The sequence below is a fragment of the Phoenix dactylifera genome, chromosome 14 (assembly GCF_009389715.1).
Source record: "Phoenix dactylifera cultivar Barhee BC4 chromosome 14, palm_55x_up_171113_PBpolish2nd_filt_p, whole genome shotgun sequence".
NCBI lineage: Eukaryota > Viridiplantae > Streptophyta > Magnoliopsida > Arecales > Arecaceae > Phoenix > Phoenix dactylifera.
The window spans coordinates 4,649,676-4,666,865 of NC_052405.1; the positions used below are offsets into that span (position 1 = coordinate 4,649,676).

General features: G+C 41.3%; 1 protein-coding gene across 1 annotated transcript; it reads right to left on the minus strand.

The window, feature by feature from the left end:
- Window positions 1–1,518: 1,518 nt before the first annotated feature.
- Window positions 1,519–8,147, minus strand: LOC103697821 (U6 snRNA-associated Sm-like protein LSm6). Its single transcript, XM_008779761.3, has 3 exons — window positions 7,926–8,147; window positions 2,005–2,118; window positions 1,519–1,911 (listed from the first exon to the last, which is right to left on the minus strand). Exons 1-3 carry the CDS (start codon window positions 8,041–8,043, stop codon window positions 1,865–1,867), a joined length of 279 nt encoding a protein of 92 aa, XP_008777983.1. The 5' UTR covers window positions 8,044–8,147; the 3' UTR covers window positions 1,519–1,864.
- Between the last annotated feature and the right edge of the window lie 9,043 nt (window positions 8,148–17,190).

Consider the following 17,190-nt stretch of genomic DNA (forward strand, 5'->3'; position numbering starts at 1 on the left):
TGCTTTTATTTGTGTTCATGTTTTCTGTTTCCATAAAGCCTAACATTTTTAGTTACAATCATGGACTTTTAACAGTTGACACTTTCATAGCTTGATATGCAGATATATCTCAAAAGTTCCAATCATTCTCATCATATTTTGTCAATTCTTATCAAGAGGACCCTTGACTGGTACATGCTTGAGTCATAACACTGATTCCATGCGTCATTGGTATTATGTGTATTTTTATGCCACATGTTTGTATTCCAATCACCCAACCTTCTAAAAAAAACTATTCCTAGTTTCCCTTTGACAGTCATATGAAGTACTTGTGTTTGTCTAGAGAATTGTGAGTATAACTACTCCAACATATATGGAGTTACCCTGTAAATCTAATCCTAATTGTACATTATTTTAGGAACTTAATTAGCAATTGTTATTTGGGTTGGTTGTACAATCATAAGAGTCTATTTTTATAAATAGTTATTTTTTTTTATTTTTTTTTGGTGTATCGGCGTCTCCCTACATACACACAAAAAAAGAACGACAATTTCTTCTTGCATATTGGGAGATTGATTTGCATAAGTGGAATCACTTGTCACTGATCTTGAAGTCTCCAACTCCTCTTTCTGAGTTTGCACATTTTTGGTATCTCTCCTGTAACTATTATGCTTCCTGGAGTAGCGGAAACTTATTCTTTCTCCTCTTTCTTTTGGGCTATTTAGCCTTGTTTATTTTCCTGTTAAATTGGCTTTGCAAGTGAAGAGCTATGTTTTTACTTTTCTGGGGTTCTTGTATGTGACTGAACTTACAGGAGGAATGCTTGAATAGGGCTCATGTGTATTTATGGTTCACTAGCAAGTGGACTGACATGGTGGTAGATGTGCTTCTCGAGGTTGTTGCCATGAGGTAGCAAATGGACTGACATGTTGGCACCCCGACCCGACCCTGAACCACTCGATCACCGTAGCTGAGTCCTCCTGAAAAAAAAAAAACAATCCGCACCCAATTGAACTTTTCTATATCTTATATATATTTTTCTTTCTTATGAAAATCTTATTCTCATAAAAACTCCAACCTTTTTTTTTTTTTTTCCTCGGTTGACTACACTTTTCCTCTTCCTGTGAGAGCTCGTTCAAGAACCTTTGGTCGCGTAACCGAGCCTTATCTCGGAACAACCAAACAGATTCTTAAATAATGTATCACATTCCTATGCTTTGATAACACTGACCGTTTTCAAACCAGAACTTAAAAACAGAGTACAAAGAAGACAGAACAAAAGCTGGGGCCACAAACAAGATGGTCGAATGAAGTGGCAGACACAGCAAAGCCTCGGCAACCTCCTATAGAACACCCTTAAAGGCCGCTTATGATCCAAAGGCCCTGCTTTATGGAAGATGATTGAGAAGCCATCAGATAATAGTCTAAAGTGGGAAGCATCATTACATCAAAATGCCCCCACCTGACAGCATCAAAGTGCAAGTTGAACATATCATTTTTTTTCCAAGTCAAAAGGAAAAGGTTAACAGTGCTGGAATAGGGGTCCAATCAAAATGAACAAAGTTTCTTCATGCTTCAATATTTGAAAAGCCCAAAAGCAGCATCATATATCAGATACAGCACCTTGCACACAAGCATGCTTTTAAGTAGAGAGAAAGCTCCATCAAAAGGGGGAAAAAAAAATTACAGATGCAGAATGGTACTCGCAGCTTAAAGTAAGATGCCACTACTGCATTGAGCATCAAGTTCCCAAACACCAACCTAAACTTATATGTTGAAGAGCAAAGATCTGTTGTGCCCATCTCTTCCATAAAAATCAGATAAAGCTACAAATGTTCTTTTAATTGGGTACACCATGCACAAATTAAAATTCGTGGCAGCACTGTCATGCCCCTTCTGCAAGCGTCCTTTTTGAGGTGCTGATATAGAGAACTGCATCCACAAGGGAGGAGACCAAAATTCAAGCCACATCCATCTGGAAAGAAACAGGAAAGAATATAGATGATAAAGAAGTAGACGGAATACCATTATTTCCTCTTATAAAAGCATCCCCGTATTTGTTCTTAAGTTGACCGTTGACATATTCTTCTGTTTGCTCCATTGCAATATTCATATATCCATCCAAACAAGCTAGAATACCTGCATGAGAAGCATATGATTGCTAAACAAGAGGATTCAAGAAGGGCATACTGTCTTGCAGAAGATACGGCATCGATGGAATTGCAAATTCACAAGCTCATTAGTAGGTAATGAAGTTTGTGATTCTACAACTACAAACAGGGACAATCACTTGACATAACGGCTTCCTTTTTGCTGGATGCATAAAACCAAGAAGAGCAATTCAATATATTCTAATCAGAGAAGGCTGGTAATTTTTTTTTGAAAAAACAAATTGATATTTGATCTAAAATTGTTATAATTTGTTGTCATTGGTCCTAAAATCCTTGATGGTACAAATTTAAAGGCAAGTAATCTGGCAAACTGCAGGTTCTAAGAACAAAGACAACCATCAAACAGATACTCGTTCCATCCCAAAGGCATGGTGCTAAGTTGCACGAGGGATGCTGGATTTATTCTGATACAAGATGCATCGCACTGAATAGGTCTCGCAATAAGTCAGCCTATGTATTAATCTCTCTCGCACATCCTTTTAGCTTCTTTTCTGCAGCTTTTTGCCCTTTTTGGTTGTGATAAGTTGTACTGCATCCATAAGTGCATTCAACATGGATAAAGACCAAATGAGAAATCCAATACCAATACAGAGGTTTCTCTCATTTTTTTCCTTTTTTTTGTCTGATGAGAATTTATTTGGAATAAAGGGACACGAACATGATTCCACATAGGGTAGAATCTGTGGAAGCAAACATCAAGGGCCACAACTTTAGAAAGATCACCTGGCAAAAAAACAGGCTAAGAAAATTGGCAGGAACGACATATACACATGGTATCTTGGCAAGCCACTAATGTCTAGTAGGCCTATTGACACAAGATTTCACTTCCTTTCTCCATCAACTATTAGTGGGAAACTGAAAGAACTTGCATGGTCTTAAGCAAATAAACAAGGCCATCGTATGTCTCGATCAAATAGAGGACTGCTTCAAGCAAGATGAACTAATACCACATGAAAATCTAACAACTTGGACAATGCTGGAGGGGGCCAAACAAGGAAAAGAGTACTCAACAGAATTTAGTTTTAACTCAGCTGTCAAGTTGAAATTTTGGCATAAGGTTATCTACGATGGGTCAATAACAAAACTTTCCTTCCAAGTTCTATGCCAATTTGGAAAGGAAAATACAGCTTCATTATTTTGATCGTAGACAACAAATGAGTCTTTCTATTAAAGAGGAAGAGATAATTATCAGCTATCTCCATATATCGCTAGACTGCCATTTTTTCCCTATATCCTTTTAGTTTTGATAGAGCCATAGAGAATTTCTCAAGCGTCGAACTTGAGAAAGAGGCCTCTTTATCATCAGTAATGCTTTTGGCAGGCCTCTGCTGGTTTCAACCGTTTTTAAGAACTCAATGCATGTTCACAACACCTTTTACACATATTATTTCTTGTTGCATGTTTTTCAACCCCTTTTATGCAAGAGGAGAAGGAGGGGTACTTGGCTTGGCTTAGCCAATTTCAATGATAAACTCCAAAATCAGATAGATAGGGACTGACAAAGTGCTTGTGATGACAAGTTTTGTAAATCTTCTCTTACCCTCACTTGGTGATGATGGGCAAAGAGGTCTGGATTGCAGTAGCAATCCTGGCTCATAGATTAACCTAGAAGATGACTTTAGTCGAATCCTAATTACTTACATTAATCTGGACTCACAATGATCTGTTCTGATCATCTGTTTTAGGTCTAAACCTCATCTCTATCTGTATTGTGGAGTGAGGTGGCAAGCCCTAGAATGGCGGCCCAATGAATTTAACAAGTTCCCGCATAGAGAAGTGGAAGTTCTCAAGCTAATGAGAAATCTCAGAAGATGTCAACATCCACATCTGATGCAATAATATCTTACATCTGGCCAGAATATCAGACATGACAAATTGGGTTGGGCACAAGGGTGGTTTGTTGGAGGTGTGACCATATGTGGTTGGGTTTGGACTTAAGTATCATACTAGCTACTTGGCCATCGTGACCAAGGAGGTGAAACACCAAGGCTGCTTAAAGAAAAATCTCCATTCTTTATGTATTCAACACAATCATGGCTAAATTTTAGCATATTTTTTCTTTTTCTCGCAACATTTCTAGATAAACCAGTAATTAGTGCACTAGGCCATCATATGAATGAAGAAATATGCTCCTTGATGAGACACATTCTTTACATTTTATTCACACCGCTAATCTGCAAGTAATAACATCCCTTTGACCTGAAGATAATCATTTTCTCTATAAAAAATGTTGGAAAATGTTTTGCTTGAAATCTTGGCAATCATAAAGATTTTAACCCAAAAAGTCCCCCCCCCCCCCCCCCCCCCTTTTTTTCTCTTCACTATGTTTTCTCTTTAAAAGTTACATAAGACAGCCTCAGCACATTTATAACTGAATTATTCAAAGCCAAATACCGTCAGTCCCCTCATGACTTTGAACAAACAAAATGACTTAAATGTTATACCCTTTCACCCTTCATGGTGATTTAGAAGGTGATCGGTAAGGAAACAACAGAACAACGGCAAATATTTTTGGTTAAACAATAAAATGTATATGTCAATGCTAGCTTGGCTCAAGACAGTGGAGAAGTCCAAAGATAGCCCTCATCAAGATCTCTTATAACAAGAGAGTTTTTACTTATTATATCGTGATACTAAGGAACTAATTTTGGTTTCTTTGTGCTCTCTGACAAGATCCCATAATCAATTCATCATAACTACTTAATGATACAAAAACAAAAACAGCCCGAGATAGCTGATGCCTAAACTAGAATTGACCATCTAATTACTAGTACATATATAGATATTTCCAGATATGAATTTTCTACAAAAATCCCAAAAGATAAGTGGACTACTAACTAAGCCTACTTGCAAACTTTCTTGCCTTTAAACTAACACATTTTCAGGTAGGATATATCCAACTTCATCTTAATTCAGATCCTTAAAAGTAGAAGCTAGCACTAGCAAAAACTAAAGCTCTCAATAGAAGGGTACATAAAGGTCGGCCCATATCAATGAGATAAAGTTTGTTGTTTATGGATTCTCACTTATTATTTTTGGTTTAAAAGGCACTGAGTTCGGATAGAGTAGAAAATATATCCCAAAACAAGTACAGCTACCGAAGTAAATTTACAGATATAACTAATAATACAGCATCAACTTCCTTATTTTGATGGAGGAGAATGAACAGGATAGATGAATGAGGGAACAATGCTTTTTAGATATTGAAGACCATGAAACTACTAGCCATGGCATCATGACAGAAGTAGAAGAGTTCGGGTCAAGAAATAGTGCACAAAGCCAGCCCAAGGGCTATTTCCTCTTGCAGTGTAATACATCTATCCTGTCAATTACGCAATCCTGTCAAAGAATTAAACTTGAATGCCTTAATATGGCAATATGGGTAAGGGAGAGAGAATATTGACTTAGTCCATTAGAAGATAATATTATAAGCTCCATCTAAGCAGTAAGAAAATGCACATACAGTAGTCAGAAAATGTAATGAGCCAAAGAAATTGAATGATGGAAAGTGTTTCCTATTTTCTTTTTTCTTTTTTTTTTGAATTATTAAATTTTAAAAAGTATATGCGTGAGTCATCTGGTCAGACAAATTAGGATACTAGAAAATGAGGTCAATTTATGAAAAAGAAATTTGTAGCATGCTAATTCATACCGAGAAAGAATCCGACAACTAGCTTTTCTTAGGTGCGAAGGGATACATATATAAGCCATCACAAGTTAATTAGTAAAGGGTGCAGAAGTAATGATGAACGATAGTGCAAGGATCCCTCCTACAATGATGCATACCATGACTTTACCACTAAAAACAACATAGGCCTTGCGAATGAGGAAAAGGCCAGTAAGAGGTTAATATAGTCAAGCAGTGGGTATTATTGGCATGCTTGAGCTTAAACATGTGAAAATTTGAAGGAATGACAAAAAGTAACCGATGAATTTAGAAAAAAGTTTCTCAATAGATTCATTATAATGCTTATAAACTGAACAAGATATTAAGGAGCTTCAAAGCCACAATTGTTTGAAAGATAATTTCAATTAGAAAACAAGCTTTTGTATAGGTTATGCTCATGGAAAAGAAACAAATCCTTGATCGATTGCAAAGCAAGAAGTTCTCTTTACAATCCAACAGATCCTTGCAAACTATAGGAGTACTAGGTTGCCAAGACTCCATTCTTGATCAGGTTATGTTTACAACTACAGATCCTAGAGTGAAGAAGGATGTAAAAGACAATGAAAAGCAGCATACATTTGAGAAAAAGCATGATAGCATGTTGAACATACAAAGAGAAAAACATAAGCATTGCGAGTATATGGCAGTGAACATGTGTAAAAAATGCTACAGATAGGAGAAGGTAATTCTGTTACACAATATAAGAATCTAACTTTTGTAGATGTGCAGAAGCATTGAGCAACCTGATCAAATTTAATCTGGGAGCCATCAGTATAATAATCCATTAATTTTATCTTTCACTATCAATAAATATGGCAAAAAAGGATTGAGAAGCATAAACCCCTCTAGCTGTCACAAGCTTTTCAAATTCAGGGATAGCATACTCCTCCCTCCTAAACAGCAATGGTTCACTGATTGCACTCCCTGTGCCATAATCATCACTAGCCAGAGGAAATCAACCAGCCTTTTATCCACCAAATGTATAGACATAGTTGTTTACCACCTTGAAATCTTCTAGGAATATTGGGTCCTTTCACACTTGAAGATGAAGCTACTTTTATCTATCCAACTAATGGCCCTTCACAGAGGATTAATTACAAAACGTTTCAAATGATTAAGAGACTTGTTGGTCTAGATCTTGAATCCATTGGTCTTGATCTTCCTCATGATTTGTTATATGTATCTTTAGTGAATCCAATAGAAATTTTTCTAAATGTCCAGACCTGTCATGGATAGCTATTAAGCATGCATACCAACTACCTCATTCAAGCATGGAGGTACCTAACAATAAAACATTTGCCTTAAGGAATAAATAATTCAATGGTCAGAGCAATTGGGAGACAGACATTGTGTCAGAACATTATTATGAAATGTTCCAACCGAACACCACCCTGTAGATACTAAAGTTTCATTGGTCAAATTGCCTAGCAGATATGACAAAAACACATGTAGTCTAATCGCAGAAATAGGGATATGAAAAAAAATGTCCAAGGGAAAAATCAGAAATAAAGGAGAATAATAAACACTTTGTTCAATGTTTTAGTGCTTACGTGAAATATAAAGAAATTTCAAATTTGCACTCGTAACAACCAGTGTGATTTTATGTCAACTATTACATTTCTAATCTAAGTGATATTAGTCATAAACTTTATGAATTATGAGGATGAAACTGTTATACAAATTCCTCAAAGCGATCATTAGGACTAATCAACACAAAAACTAGCACAGCTTCTGAGATCAAAGCTTCAAAAGATTGCTCTTTTATATTTATATTACGAATAAATAGTTACCATAAAGCACCGAATTGAATGTCCACGACTGTTAGATCATCCAAAAACCAACCCTAATTAATGGCAGAGATATAATACAAAATTTCCAACAAATTTCATTGAAGAACAGAATTAGGGTTAAGCATCATAGGGTTTTTCTTGTACCCTGATCCCAGAATAAGCAAGAAGGTTGAATAAAAAGCTTAAGCACGGATTAAAGGGTTTGAAGAGTCAACGAAAAGGCTTGGACTTTGCTCGAATTGGGGACCAATATTGGAAAGGGAGACGCTATAGGGGAATATAAAAGGAAAGACCCTAGAAAGAGGAGGAGAGAATAACCTCTGTAGTCGACGCCGGAGTTGAGCTTGACGACGACGGGGCGTCCCCGGATGGATTTCAGGAAGTCCGCCGGCGTCTTCACCGCGCCACCGCCACCGCCACCGCCGCCGCCGCTCATCTCTCTCTTTCTGGCTTTTTCTCTTTCTACCCTTTCTCACTCGCGGTTCGAAAGCAGGGGGTGCAAACGGACTTCAGATGGTCTTGAAATAGACTGAATTATATTTAGTTCCCGTATGGACTTGGGCCGGGCTTGCATACATATGTATGTATAGAGAGAGGGAGATGGGATGTCCACTTTTATTTTATCTTATTTTATTTTTTTATTTTTTATTAGACCGATTTATATCCGACGAGTAGGGATACATCCAATAAAATCAGAAAACAGAATATCTCATAACGCCTGAGGCAGCTCTCCATCTTCAGCCCACAAGGTACTACCAGTATGGCTGGCCACATAGGTGGTCACCTAATTTCCAGTCCTATTAGCTTCAGAAAATAAAATAAAATAAATTATAGTTCTTTCGTAGCCTACCGATCTATAGATATTTCTAATTAAATACTTACTATAAATATATTCATATTAATGGATGTACATTATACACAAGATTTTAGTTCCTATAATTATCCAAGAATTATTGCACAAACAGCCTAAGACAATTTATGTATACTTTTTTCTTTTTAAATTAAAATAATTTTGTTTAATTTGGTGCAGGATATCTCATCGAAAAGGGCATGATGACATCATTCTATTTTTATTGGGGTAAATTAAACACTTGTTAGCTTTTAATTTAATTTTCTTAACTCATATAAATATACTTGTAATATGTTAGGCTTTGTTTGCATTTATTTATTTTGTTTCTCGATAAACATTGTAGATTGGAAGTGAGGTTGTTATGAAAGACTATAAGTTGCCTCAGGAGTTATTGTGATTAAAGATTCACTCACCATGGAATGAAAAGATGTTCTTGGATTTCATTTTTGGGAAGCATAGATTAATGTGGCATGTGTATGTCAAGAGCTTTTGATAAAGTCTTGGAATCGACTAAAAAGAATTATAGATCCTGTGGGATATTCAATTACCGAGCCTTCAATCTATGTATCACACTAAATGCAAACTATTTATATATTTACTAAAAAATTTATTTTGCTTAACCATAAAATATATTCTGCATCATAAGCTAATTATATGTTCTTTTATTCTTGCAAGTGGCACTCACTAATGATTAACTAAAGCAAGACTTTTTTTGGAGTTATGATGAACATGAGACATAAATGATTTTGTTTATATCAATTAAAAACTTTTTTACTACAGTTGCTAGGACTAGATTTTTTTATGGATGTTATTTAGTGTGTGTAGCTATGTAAACTCAAAGTATTTTTATTTTGGTTAATTAAATTCAACTTTTGCTGTATCTTTGATTCATGTGGATATCAATAATATATTAGAAAATATATTCCTAGCATAGTATACATATCGATGTTTTATACAAGTTTAAATGCTACTAAAAATATTATAAAAAGTTTTTACAGAGGATCTCACCTCCATAAGTATTAAATCTCTGTATTTTTAAATGCAGCAAAATAAAAATAAAATTTTCATTACATATGACTTTTCCGATACTTTTAAATGCTGACAAGAATTATGGCAAAAAGTCTCCAAAAGCACTAAATTTTTTTTTATTTCAAAATGCCGCAAAACATAGGTGATATGTAAATAAAACGGCCATTATAAATAGCTTTCCCAAGACTTACGATATTTAGAAATATCAAAAAGCACTAAAACCTCCATATTTTATAAATACAGGAATACAATCCCCCATACCATATCAGTTGATACTTATCCGGTATTTTTAAAAGTACAAGGATATGATGGGGGTATTTTTTTATTTTTTTGGATGGTTTTTTTTTGGGTACTTAATGGATGCGGGCCGTTCCATGACTTTCTTAAGAACCCCCCCCCCCCCCATTTCAAATCTTATGAAGTAGACCTGACTACGGTCCGATCCTAATCAGAAAATCGGATCGAAACCGGAATCCTGTCTCATGGTTCTTAACCGAACCTGAACTTTGAGCAATACGGTTCGATTAAGGTTCCGGATTTGATGGAACCGAACTGAAAAAAAAGAAGAAGAAAAGAAATGAAAAGAATGGCGCCATTTCTCTTAAAATTCAAACGGACACATGACCATTTTAAATTTCCAAATGGCCAACGGCCATATGGAAAGTTTCCATATGGCTCCTAATTTTTTTTACCATATTTTGCATTGTACTCTTTATATAAATTAATAATATTATTTTTAACAGTAAAAATAATATTTAAAACATCAATATCTTCTTCAAAATGACCTAAACAACTATAATATGCATGCAAATAATCTGTCAAACCATCTAATTTACTACGTGGATCATATGGAAATTTTCCACATGGCTGTTGGCCATTTGGAAATTCAAATGGTCATATGACCGTTTGAATTTTAAGGGAGATGGCGCCATTCTTTTCTTTTTTTTTCGGGTTCGAATCGAAACCGAACCGCCGATTTCGGTTCCGGTTCGGTTCCATCAAAACTGGAACCTTAACCGAACCGTATTCCTCAAGGTTCTGGTTTGGTTAAGAACCGTGAGATACGGTTCCGGTTCCGTTCCGGTTCGGATCCCCGGTTAGAATCGGATCGTGATCAGGTCTAGAGCCATGCTGTGGTAACTCAAAAGCTTTATTAGTTATTCTTCATCAGTCCTTATCCTTGTCTTTTCCCTTATCCTCTGATAGCATGTGTGGTCCTTGTGACTCCTTTATTTGGATGATCTGGAGTGATGCTAATTATTCAAGAGTTTATCACGAATATGGGAGCCATGCGTTATTCCAAGTGTCATGAAACCAATATATTTTAGGAATAGCTAACCTTGGTGCAGAATGATCATGTCCCTATTGTTGGAAACATATATCCACTTTTCTTCGAAGACCTGAATAAGCTGTCATAAAATAACTTAGTCCAAGACTTGTTGATATTGAGCTATACCGTATCTGATTTAGAAGCAGCTTAATTATTTCGCATTAATCTGTGCTCATAATGCATTCATAAACAAATATGAAGGCCTTTTGTCATCTTATTCAGTTTGCTAGTTGCTGCTTTTTTAGGCCATAATTTACCTAGCTTTGAGGCTTTATTATTTTGACATAACCCATTGATATGTATGATATGATTTTTTTCCCCATCATTTTATGAGATAATGTTTTGACTCATGCACTTGTGAACATATAATATATGTTTGTTTAATCTTTAGGGGTATTTGTAGCACTGGATCATCCCTCGCATGTATAGTCATTAAATAGTCTATGCATGCTATGTCTTTGTAATTTAGATTAGAATGGCATTTGAATGGATGAATTGCTTGTCAAGCATATATGCATCGTTATCTTTCTTTTTGTTGCGAGTAATTTAATGGTATGCATGTTTTAATTAGATGGTATATCATAGATATCACTAATCCTACCCATAGCATTGATCTGTAAATGCTATATGCATTCCCCAAAAGTTAGCCAAGTAACAAGTAATAAGAAACTGAATATAAGATTCTACTGCAAGTCTTTATAGCAAAAGGCAAGACATATGCAAAATTTTTACTTGGACCAGGTCCACCGTTGAGCTGGTAGACTCGTGTATTGCGTTTTTTTTTCTTGTTGTATGTGTTGCTTCATGGCTGGACTGGTTCATCAACTCAGCAGTGGACCTAATCCAACTAATAATTTCTCGCATAGAAGAGAGAGAAATAGCACGAGAAAAGAGAGTGAGGCCGTCTCCTCTTTTTCCCTCTCTTCTTACCATCGGCATACAATGGTGGTGTTACCACTATTGCATCTTAGCGATAGGCTGGAGGACCTCTATCTTGGTAACGATAGTGGCACCACTATTGCTAATGATGATCTTGCCAGAGGTGGAAGCGATTATTTTATCCATGCCCTTGGGGCTAAGGCGGGTCTACTACCGTGCAGATGGCGACGATATTGGCTTAACGGATGTCGCATTGCTTGTTGTCGACATTGCTCTCCATCTTTTAGAAGGAGGCACGATTAGGAGGGGGTGAATGCGGTGATAGCAGCCACCATGGGAGCTTGAGGAGGACGAGGAGGGAGAGAGCGAAACCCTTGATGTGCTAGTTTGGAACCAATAAAAAGTCTTGCAAATTCCAACATAGACTCTCCCACTCTCTTTATGATGCAAGATGTTCAAGTCGAGAAATTATATTTTGCATCGTATGCACCATGCTAATCACCTCGGGCCATTTCTATGGGTTCCATTCATCATGTGATCGTCCTGATGATTGGCCTACAAAAACGAGTGGAGGGGATTAGCATGGTACATAATCGCAAAGTGCAGGATATAATTTTTTGTTCAAATCATACAGATGCAAGATTTATTTTTAGCCAATATTTTAATCTATAACTTAACAGAAATTTAGTCAAATCGTTAATCTTAAATGGTAAAAATTTGTAAAATGATCAAAATAGCTTTAAGGGCATAAGAAGATATATGTATTTTTTTTACTTAAAGTTAATATTAACTTTTTTATATAAGATAAATACTTTTATTAATGCCATTAATTTAATTGGATATAACTGTAAATTTTATACACTATTAGACGTAAGTATAATGAATATACTTTTTTTAAAAAAAATTATATAATTTACTCCTAAATGCAACATGGCAGCCAATATGCCGAGCTTTAAATCTACTGTAACGGCGGCAGAGGAGGAGGAGCTCCGGCGAACACTGGGGGGCGGCGATCCGTCGGCGAGCGGCGTCCTCCATGGGGGGCCTGCAAAAGAAAACCGGTGGCCGGGGTTTCCGGCGCCGGCCCTCCGATGCTTAAGTCAGAGAGGGGGCTTAATTTTTTTGAGTAGGAGAGAGGAAGGAAGGAGATATATTCTGCTGGGCTTTTTCTGAGTCTAACCCCCCACTGAGGAGGAGGGGTTCCTTTTTATAGAGGGGTCGGATTACATGTGATGTGATGGGGCGAGGTTGACGTACGACTCAGCACGTCGCTTGAGTTGGTGCGCGACCAGGTGAATTAATGCCTTGACGTCAGAGGCAAGGCCGGGATCAGAGAGTTGTCACGGCTGACCGAACGCTGCCGAGTTGATTTGCCGTGGAGGACCGAAGATCCGTAGATGATAGGAGCCACGCGCATTAATTGTTGAGTAAGCCGGAGATATGCATTAATTGTTGAGTAAGTCGGAGATATACATTAATTGTTGAGTGAGTCGGGGGTTTGCAGAAATCATGCGCATTAAATGCTGGAGGCGGTGGCAGGGTATGGCCCTTGACTGGACTTCAGAAGGGTGCAACCGCGGTAGGTGGGCGGCGAGGTCGGACTTCCGAGGTCAAGAGCCCTGAAGCTAGACGCTTGGTGGGGCACCAGGTTGGGCGTATTAATTGTGGAGCAAGCCACCTAAGGCGTGATCCTGCGTCGGTCCGTAGGGGAAAGTACCCATAGTGGACAGTTGGTGGAGTCCGACTCCCGGGGTCGGGCGCTCTTAAGTCGGGCATCAAGTTCGGCTGCCCGAGGTCGGCCATCATCCGGTCCCGTACCGGCAAGGTTCTCATGTACTCGGGGGAACTTGCATTCCCTCAACACTACCCCCGACTTCCGAGTTCGAGCTGCTCGCGAGCTCGGACACGGGAAGTAGTAGTCTTTATTATGGTGGCAGGGATCGAGGAGAGTTGAACTATGCCGGCGCCCTCACGCGTCCCGAAGCTTTTATAACGGAGAGGAGGCGGGGGGTTGCGCCTCTTGACCCTTCGTTGCCGTCTCGTATGGTGAGCTCATGATGGGGTCCCAGGACCTGGTGGGGCGGCGCCTCGGTTCCATATTCGAGGCATCTTTCCTGAATAAATATGCGGTCTCAATCCTCGAGGTGGACATGTGGTGTGATCTGGATGGAGGATGTTTATTGAATCGAACGCCTTGAGGTCGGATGTTAGATTAGCCGTTCGGGGCCTAAAGCCAAGTCGGTCGTCCGGGGCTGAGAATTAGGCCAGTTGCTCAAGGTCGGACGCACTTAGTCTCGTATCGACCGAATGGGGCTTGGGAGGCTGAAATTATGTCGGCGCTCCGCGCGTCCCGGGGCTCCTTTAATGAGAGGAGCGGGGGTGGCGCTTGCTCGCCTTTCGAGGCGATCCAGCGTAGCAGGTCCATGATGAGGCCGCGAGATCCGATGGGACGGTGCCTCGGTTCTGTATTCGAGGCACCAGCCCAGAATGAATGTGATGCTTCGACTTCCGAGGCCGATACATGGCGTGATCTGGACGGGGGGTGGAAACCAGCCCTGTCGATCTGGGCCGTTAGAAAGGTTTATATAAACCCCTCGATCTAGCCCTAAGAGAAGTCTTGCTTAGTCGCCTTCTCTTTTCCGCCGTTTCTATCCTCGTCTTCTTTCTCAGTCACAACAGAACCTCCCCGGCGGTGCTCGAAGCGATTTCCGGCGATTCCTCCCGTAGGTTTCCTCCTTGTGTTAGCTAGGGGATCCTCCTTTTTCCTCCTTTTTCCCGTCTCCTTCGTATTTTGGTCATTTTTCTTTCTTCCGAAATGGGTCTTGGTCTGGATGAGGCTGGATCTAATTTGTCGGGGGAGGAGCTGGAGTTAATCCGCTCCCGGTTCTTTTTTCGGCCTGGGTTTCGTCTCGAAACTGCGGGGTGGGAGGACAGGGTGACGCGGCCGCCCTCAGGTCGGATCGGGATTCACCTCGAGATGCTCTGGGCCGGTTTGCGGTTCCCCCTTCATGAGTTTGTGAACAGCTTGCTGGTGGAGTACCAACTCGTTCCAGCTCAGCTTGCTCCGAATTCATGGAGGACCATAGTCGGATTTTTGTTCCTTTGCCTTACGCACGGGATTCCGGCTTCGGTGAGAATTTTCCGCCGGTGTTTCCTATTAAAGACAAACCCGGCGGATGGAGAGTGGCTATACTTCGCCTTTCGGGGTGGTATGTCACTTTTTCAAGGTGCTCCTTCCTCTATCCATGAGTGGAAGAGAAAGTTTTTCTTTCTTGCGTCCGAGGTGCCATGGGGATTCGACCCGAGGTAGGGGCACCCCCGGCTGAAGGCCCTTAACAGGCTCTCCGAGCCCTTGGCGAGCGATCAGAGGGTCCTTGACGCTTTGCGGGGCCTCGGGAAGGGTTTCAACCTGACCGACCTCCTAAGAGAAGATGCCTTGGCGAGCGTTGGCCTGAGTTCGGCGCGTCCCGAGGGTAAGAGCAGTCACATTATTTTGTCTTCACCTTATTCGTTTCTTTCTCTCGTTCTTTTGATGTTGGTCTAACACTTAGAAGGATTTCTTCGTTTCAGACATTCCTCACATGCCGACCAGCAACACATTCCTCTTTTCTCGGTTGAAGAGGCGAGAAGCCGAGGCCGGCGGGGCTATTCCTCGGCCCCGAAAGAAGTCCAAATCGGGCGTCATTTCTGCCTCTGCCGGGATGGGAGGCCCGGAGGCGGGAACCTTGGCAGCCGTTCGAGGGCGAACATTAGCCGCCGGGGACGTGGGCTCGGCGGTCCCATCCTATCCTGCCCCCATCTCCCAGCGGGAGGGGCCGACGATCATCCAGCTGCGGCGCTCGGAGCCCGAGCTGAGCAAGGGCCCCGAGGTCCCGAATGCCTCTCACCCCCAAGCCCCAAGTTCGGGCGAGCCGAGCTCTTCGAGGGGCCCAAGGGGAGAATCGGCCGAGCCAGGGTCCCCACTCCTTGAGGGGAGCTCGGCCTTCCACGATGCTGATGTTGCGCGTGCGGTGTTTCGGCGCGCCATGCTTCCAGCGGACCGGGCCGAGTTCCGAAACTCGTCGCTGGAACAAATTGTCGACAGCACTTACTGCAATACTGTTCGGATAAGCCATTCTCTTAATTTTTCTTCGGCTACTAGTGTATATATATCTTTTACTTATGATTGCTTTTTCTCTTTTTTTCCTGCAGCATGTTCACGAGGTTGACACCCTGATATTCATCGCCTAAGGATGTCAGGAAGAGACTCGGCGACTCAACCGGCAATTGGAGCCGGTCAAGAAAAGGGTCGCCGAGCTGGAGGCCGCGCTAGCGGAGGCCGAAGCGCTGAGGGAGGCAACGGAGGCCGGGCGACTGGCCATTGTCGAGGAGCTCGAGGAGGAGAGAGTTGCTCACTCCCTGACCAAGTCGGCCCTGCGCGCTTCGGAGGCGCGTCTGATGGAGGTCTAATCTGAAGCTGCGGGCCTGAAATACGAAGGCGGTTGAAGATCGAGCAACTTGCGGCCCGGGAGAGAAGGGCGCTCGAGCGAGCCGAGCATGCCGTGGACTTCTTCAAAGATTCAGAAGAATTCCGCAACATGCTGGAGGAGGAGACCGTGGATGGGTTTCTCCACGGCTTCGACAATTTTCGGAGGCAGATGGCTCGGTTCTGCCCCCAGCTCGATCTCTCAACGATCCGTCCGAGGATGGGGTTGAGCGCTGACTCCGACGACGACGTTCCTGCAGCCCTTGCGTCCGAGGAGGAGTTTGCCGAGGTCGAGGCGGACGCAGCCGCGTCGGCGGTGATGGAGGCTCCCCCTGGCGAAATCACCGAAGATGCTCCCGAGGCGCCCGCCGAGGTCCCTGCAGCAGACCCTGAGCCCGCATCCGCTGAAGGCCCCCAGGTCATCGCCATAGATGACCCCGAGAGTGACGCCGGCGCGACTGTCGCCCCTTAGGACTTAGATTCTTTTTCTCTTTTTCATTCGTTTTCTTTAGTTGTAAGCAAGGTCGGTGCTTCAACTTATTGTTCTGCCGACCCTCAATTTTGTATCCTAGTCTTTGGGCTGCTTATTAATGAAAACATGTTTTTTGGCTATGTGTTTTGCTTTTCTTTCCTCCGACTTGTTCAAGTATTCGAGTTCCGGTTGCTCTGATTAGGGGGACTCCGAGCTCGGACTCTAGGAAGATTCACCAAGTCTTGGAGCTCGGATTTGAAGCTCGCAGGGGTCGCCGGATTTGGCTTCTGGATTTCTAAGGCACCAGGCTCGGGTCTCGGACCCCCAAAAGGGGTATTGTTAGACCTGCATGGGTCACTACTGGGGTATTTGGCCAAGCTTTTGAGTTCGGCTTTTTCGAGCATAGATCCATAAAAATGTTAGGGTTGATCCCTAAAAGGGGATCGTGAGCCACTAGTCGAACTGTCGTCGGGGCTTTCATAGTTGTTGGCCTCGGGCTCAGCCGAGGTTCTGGCGAGCGGAGTCGGAACCTATAGAGAGTGCCTTGGCCCTCTTGAG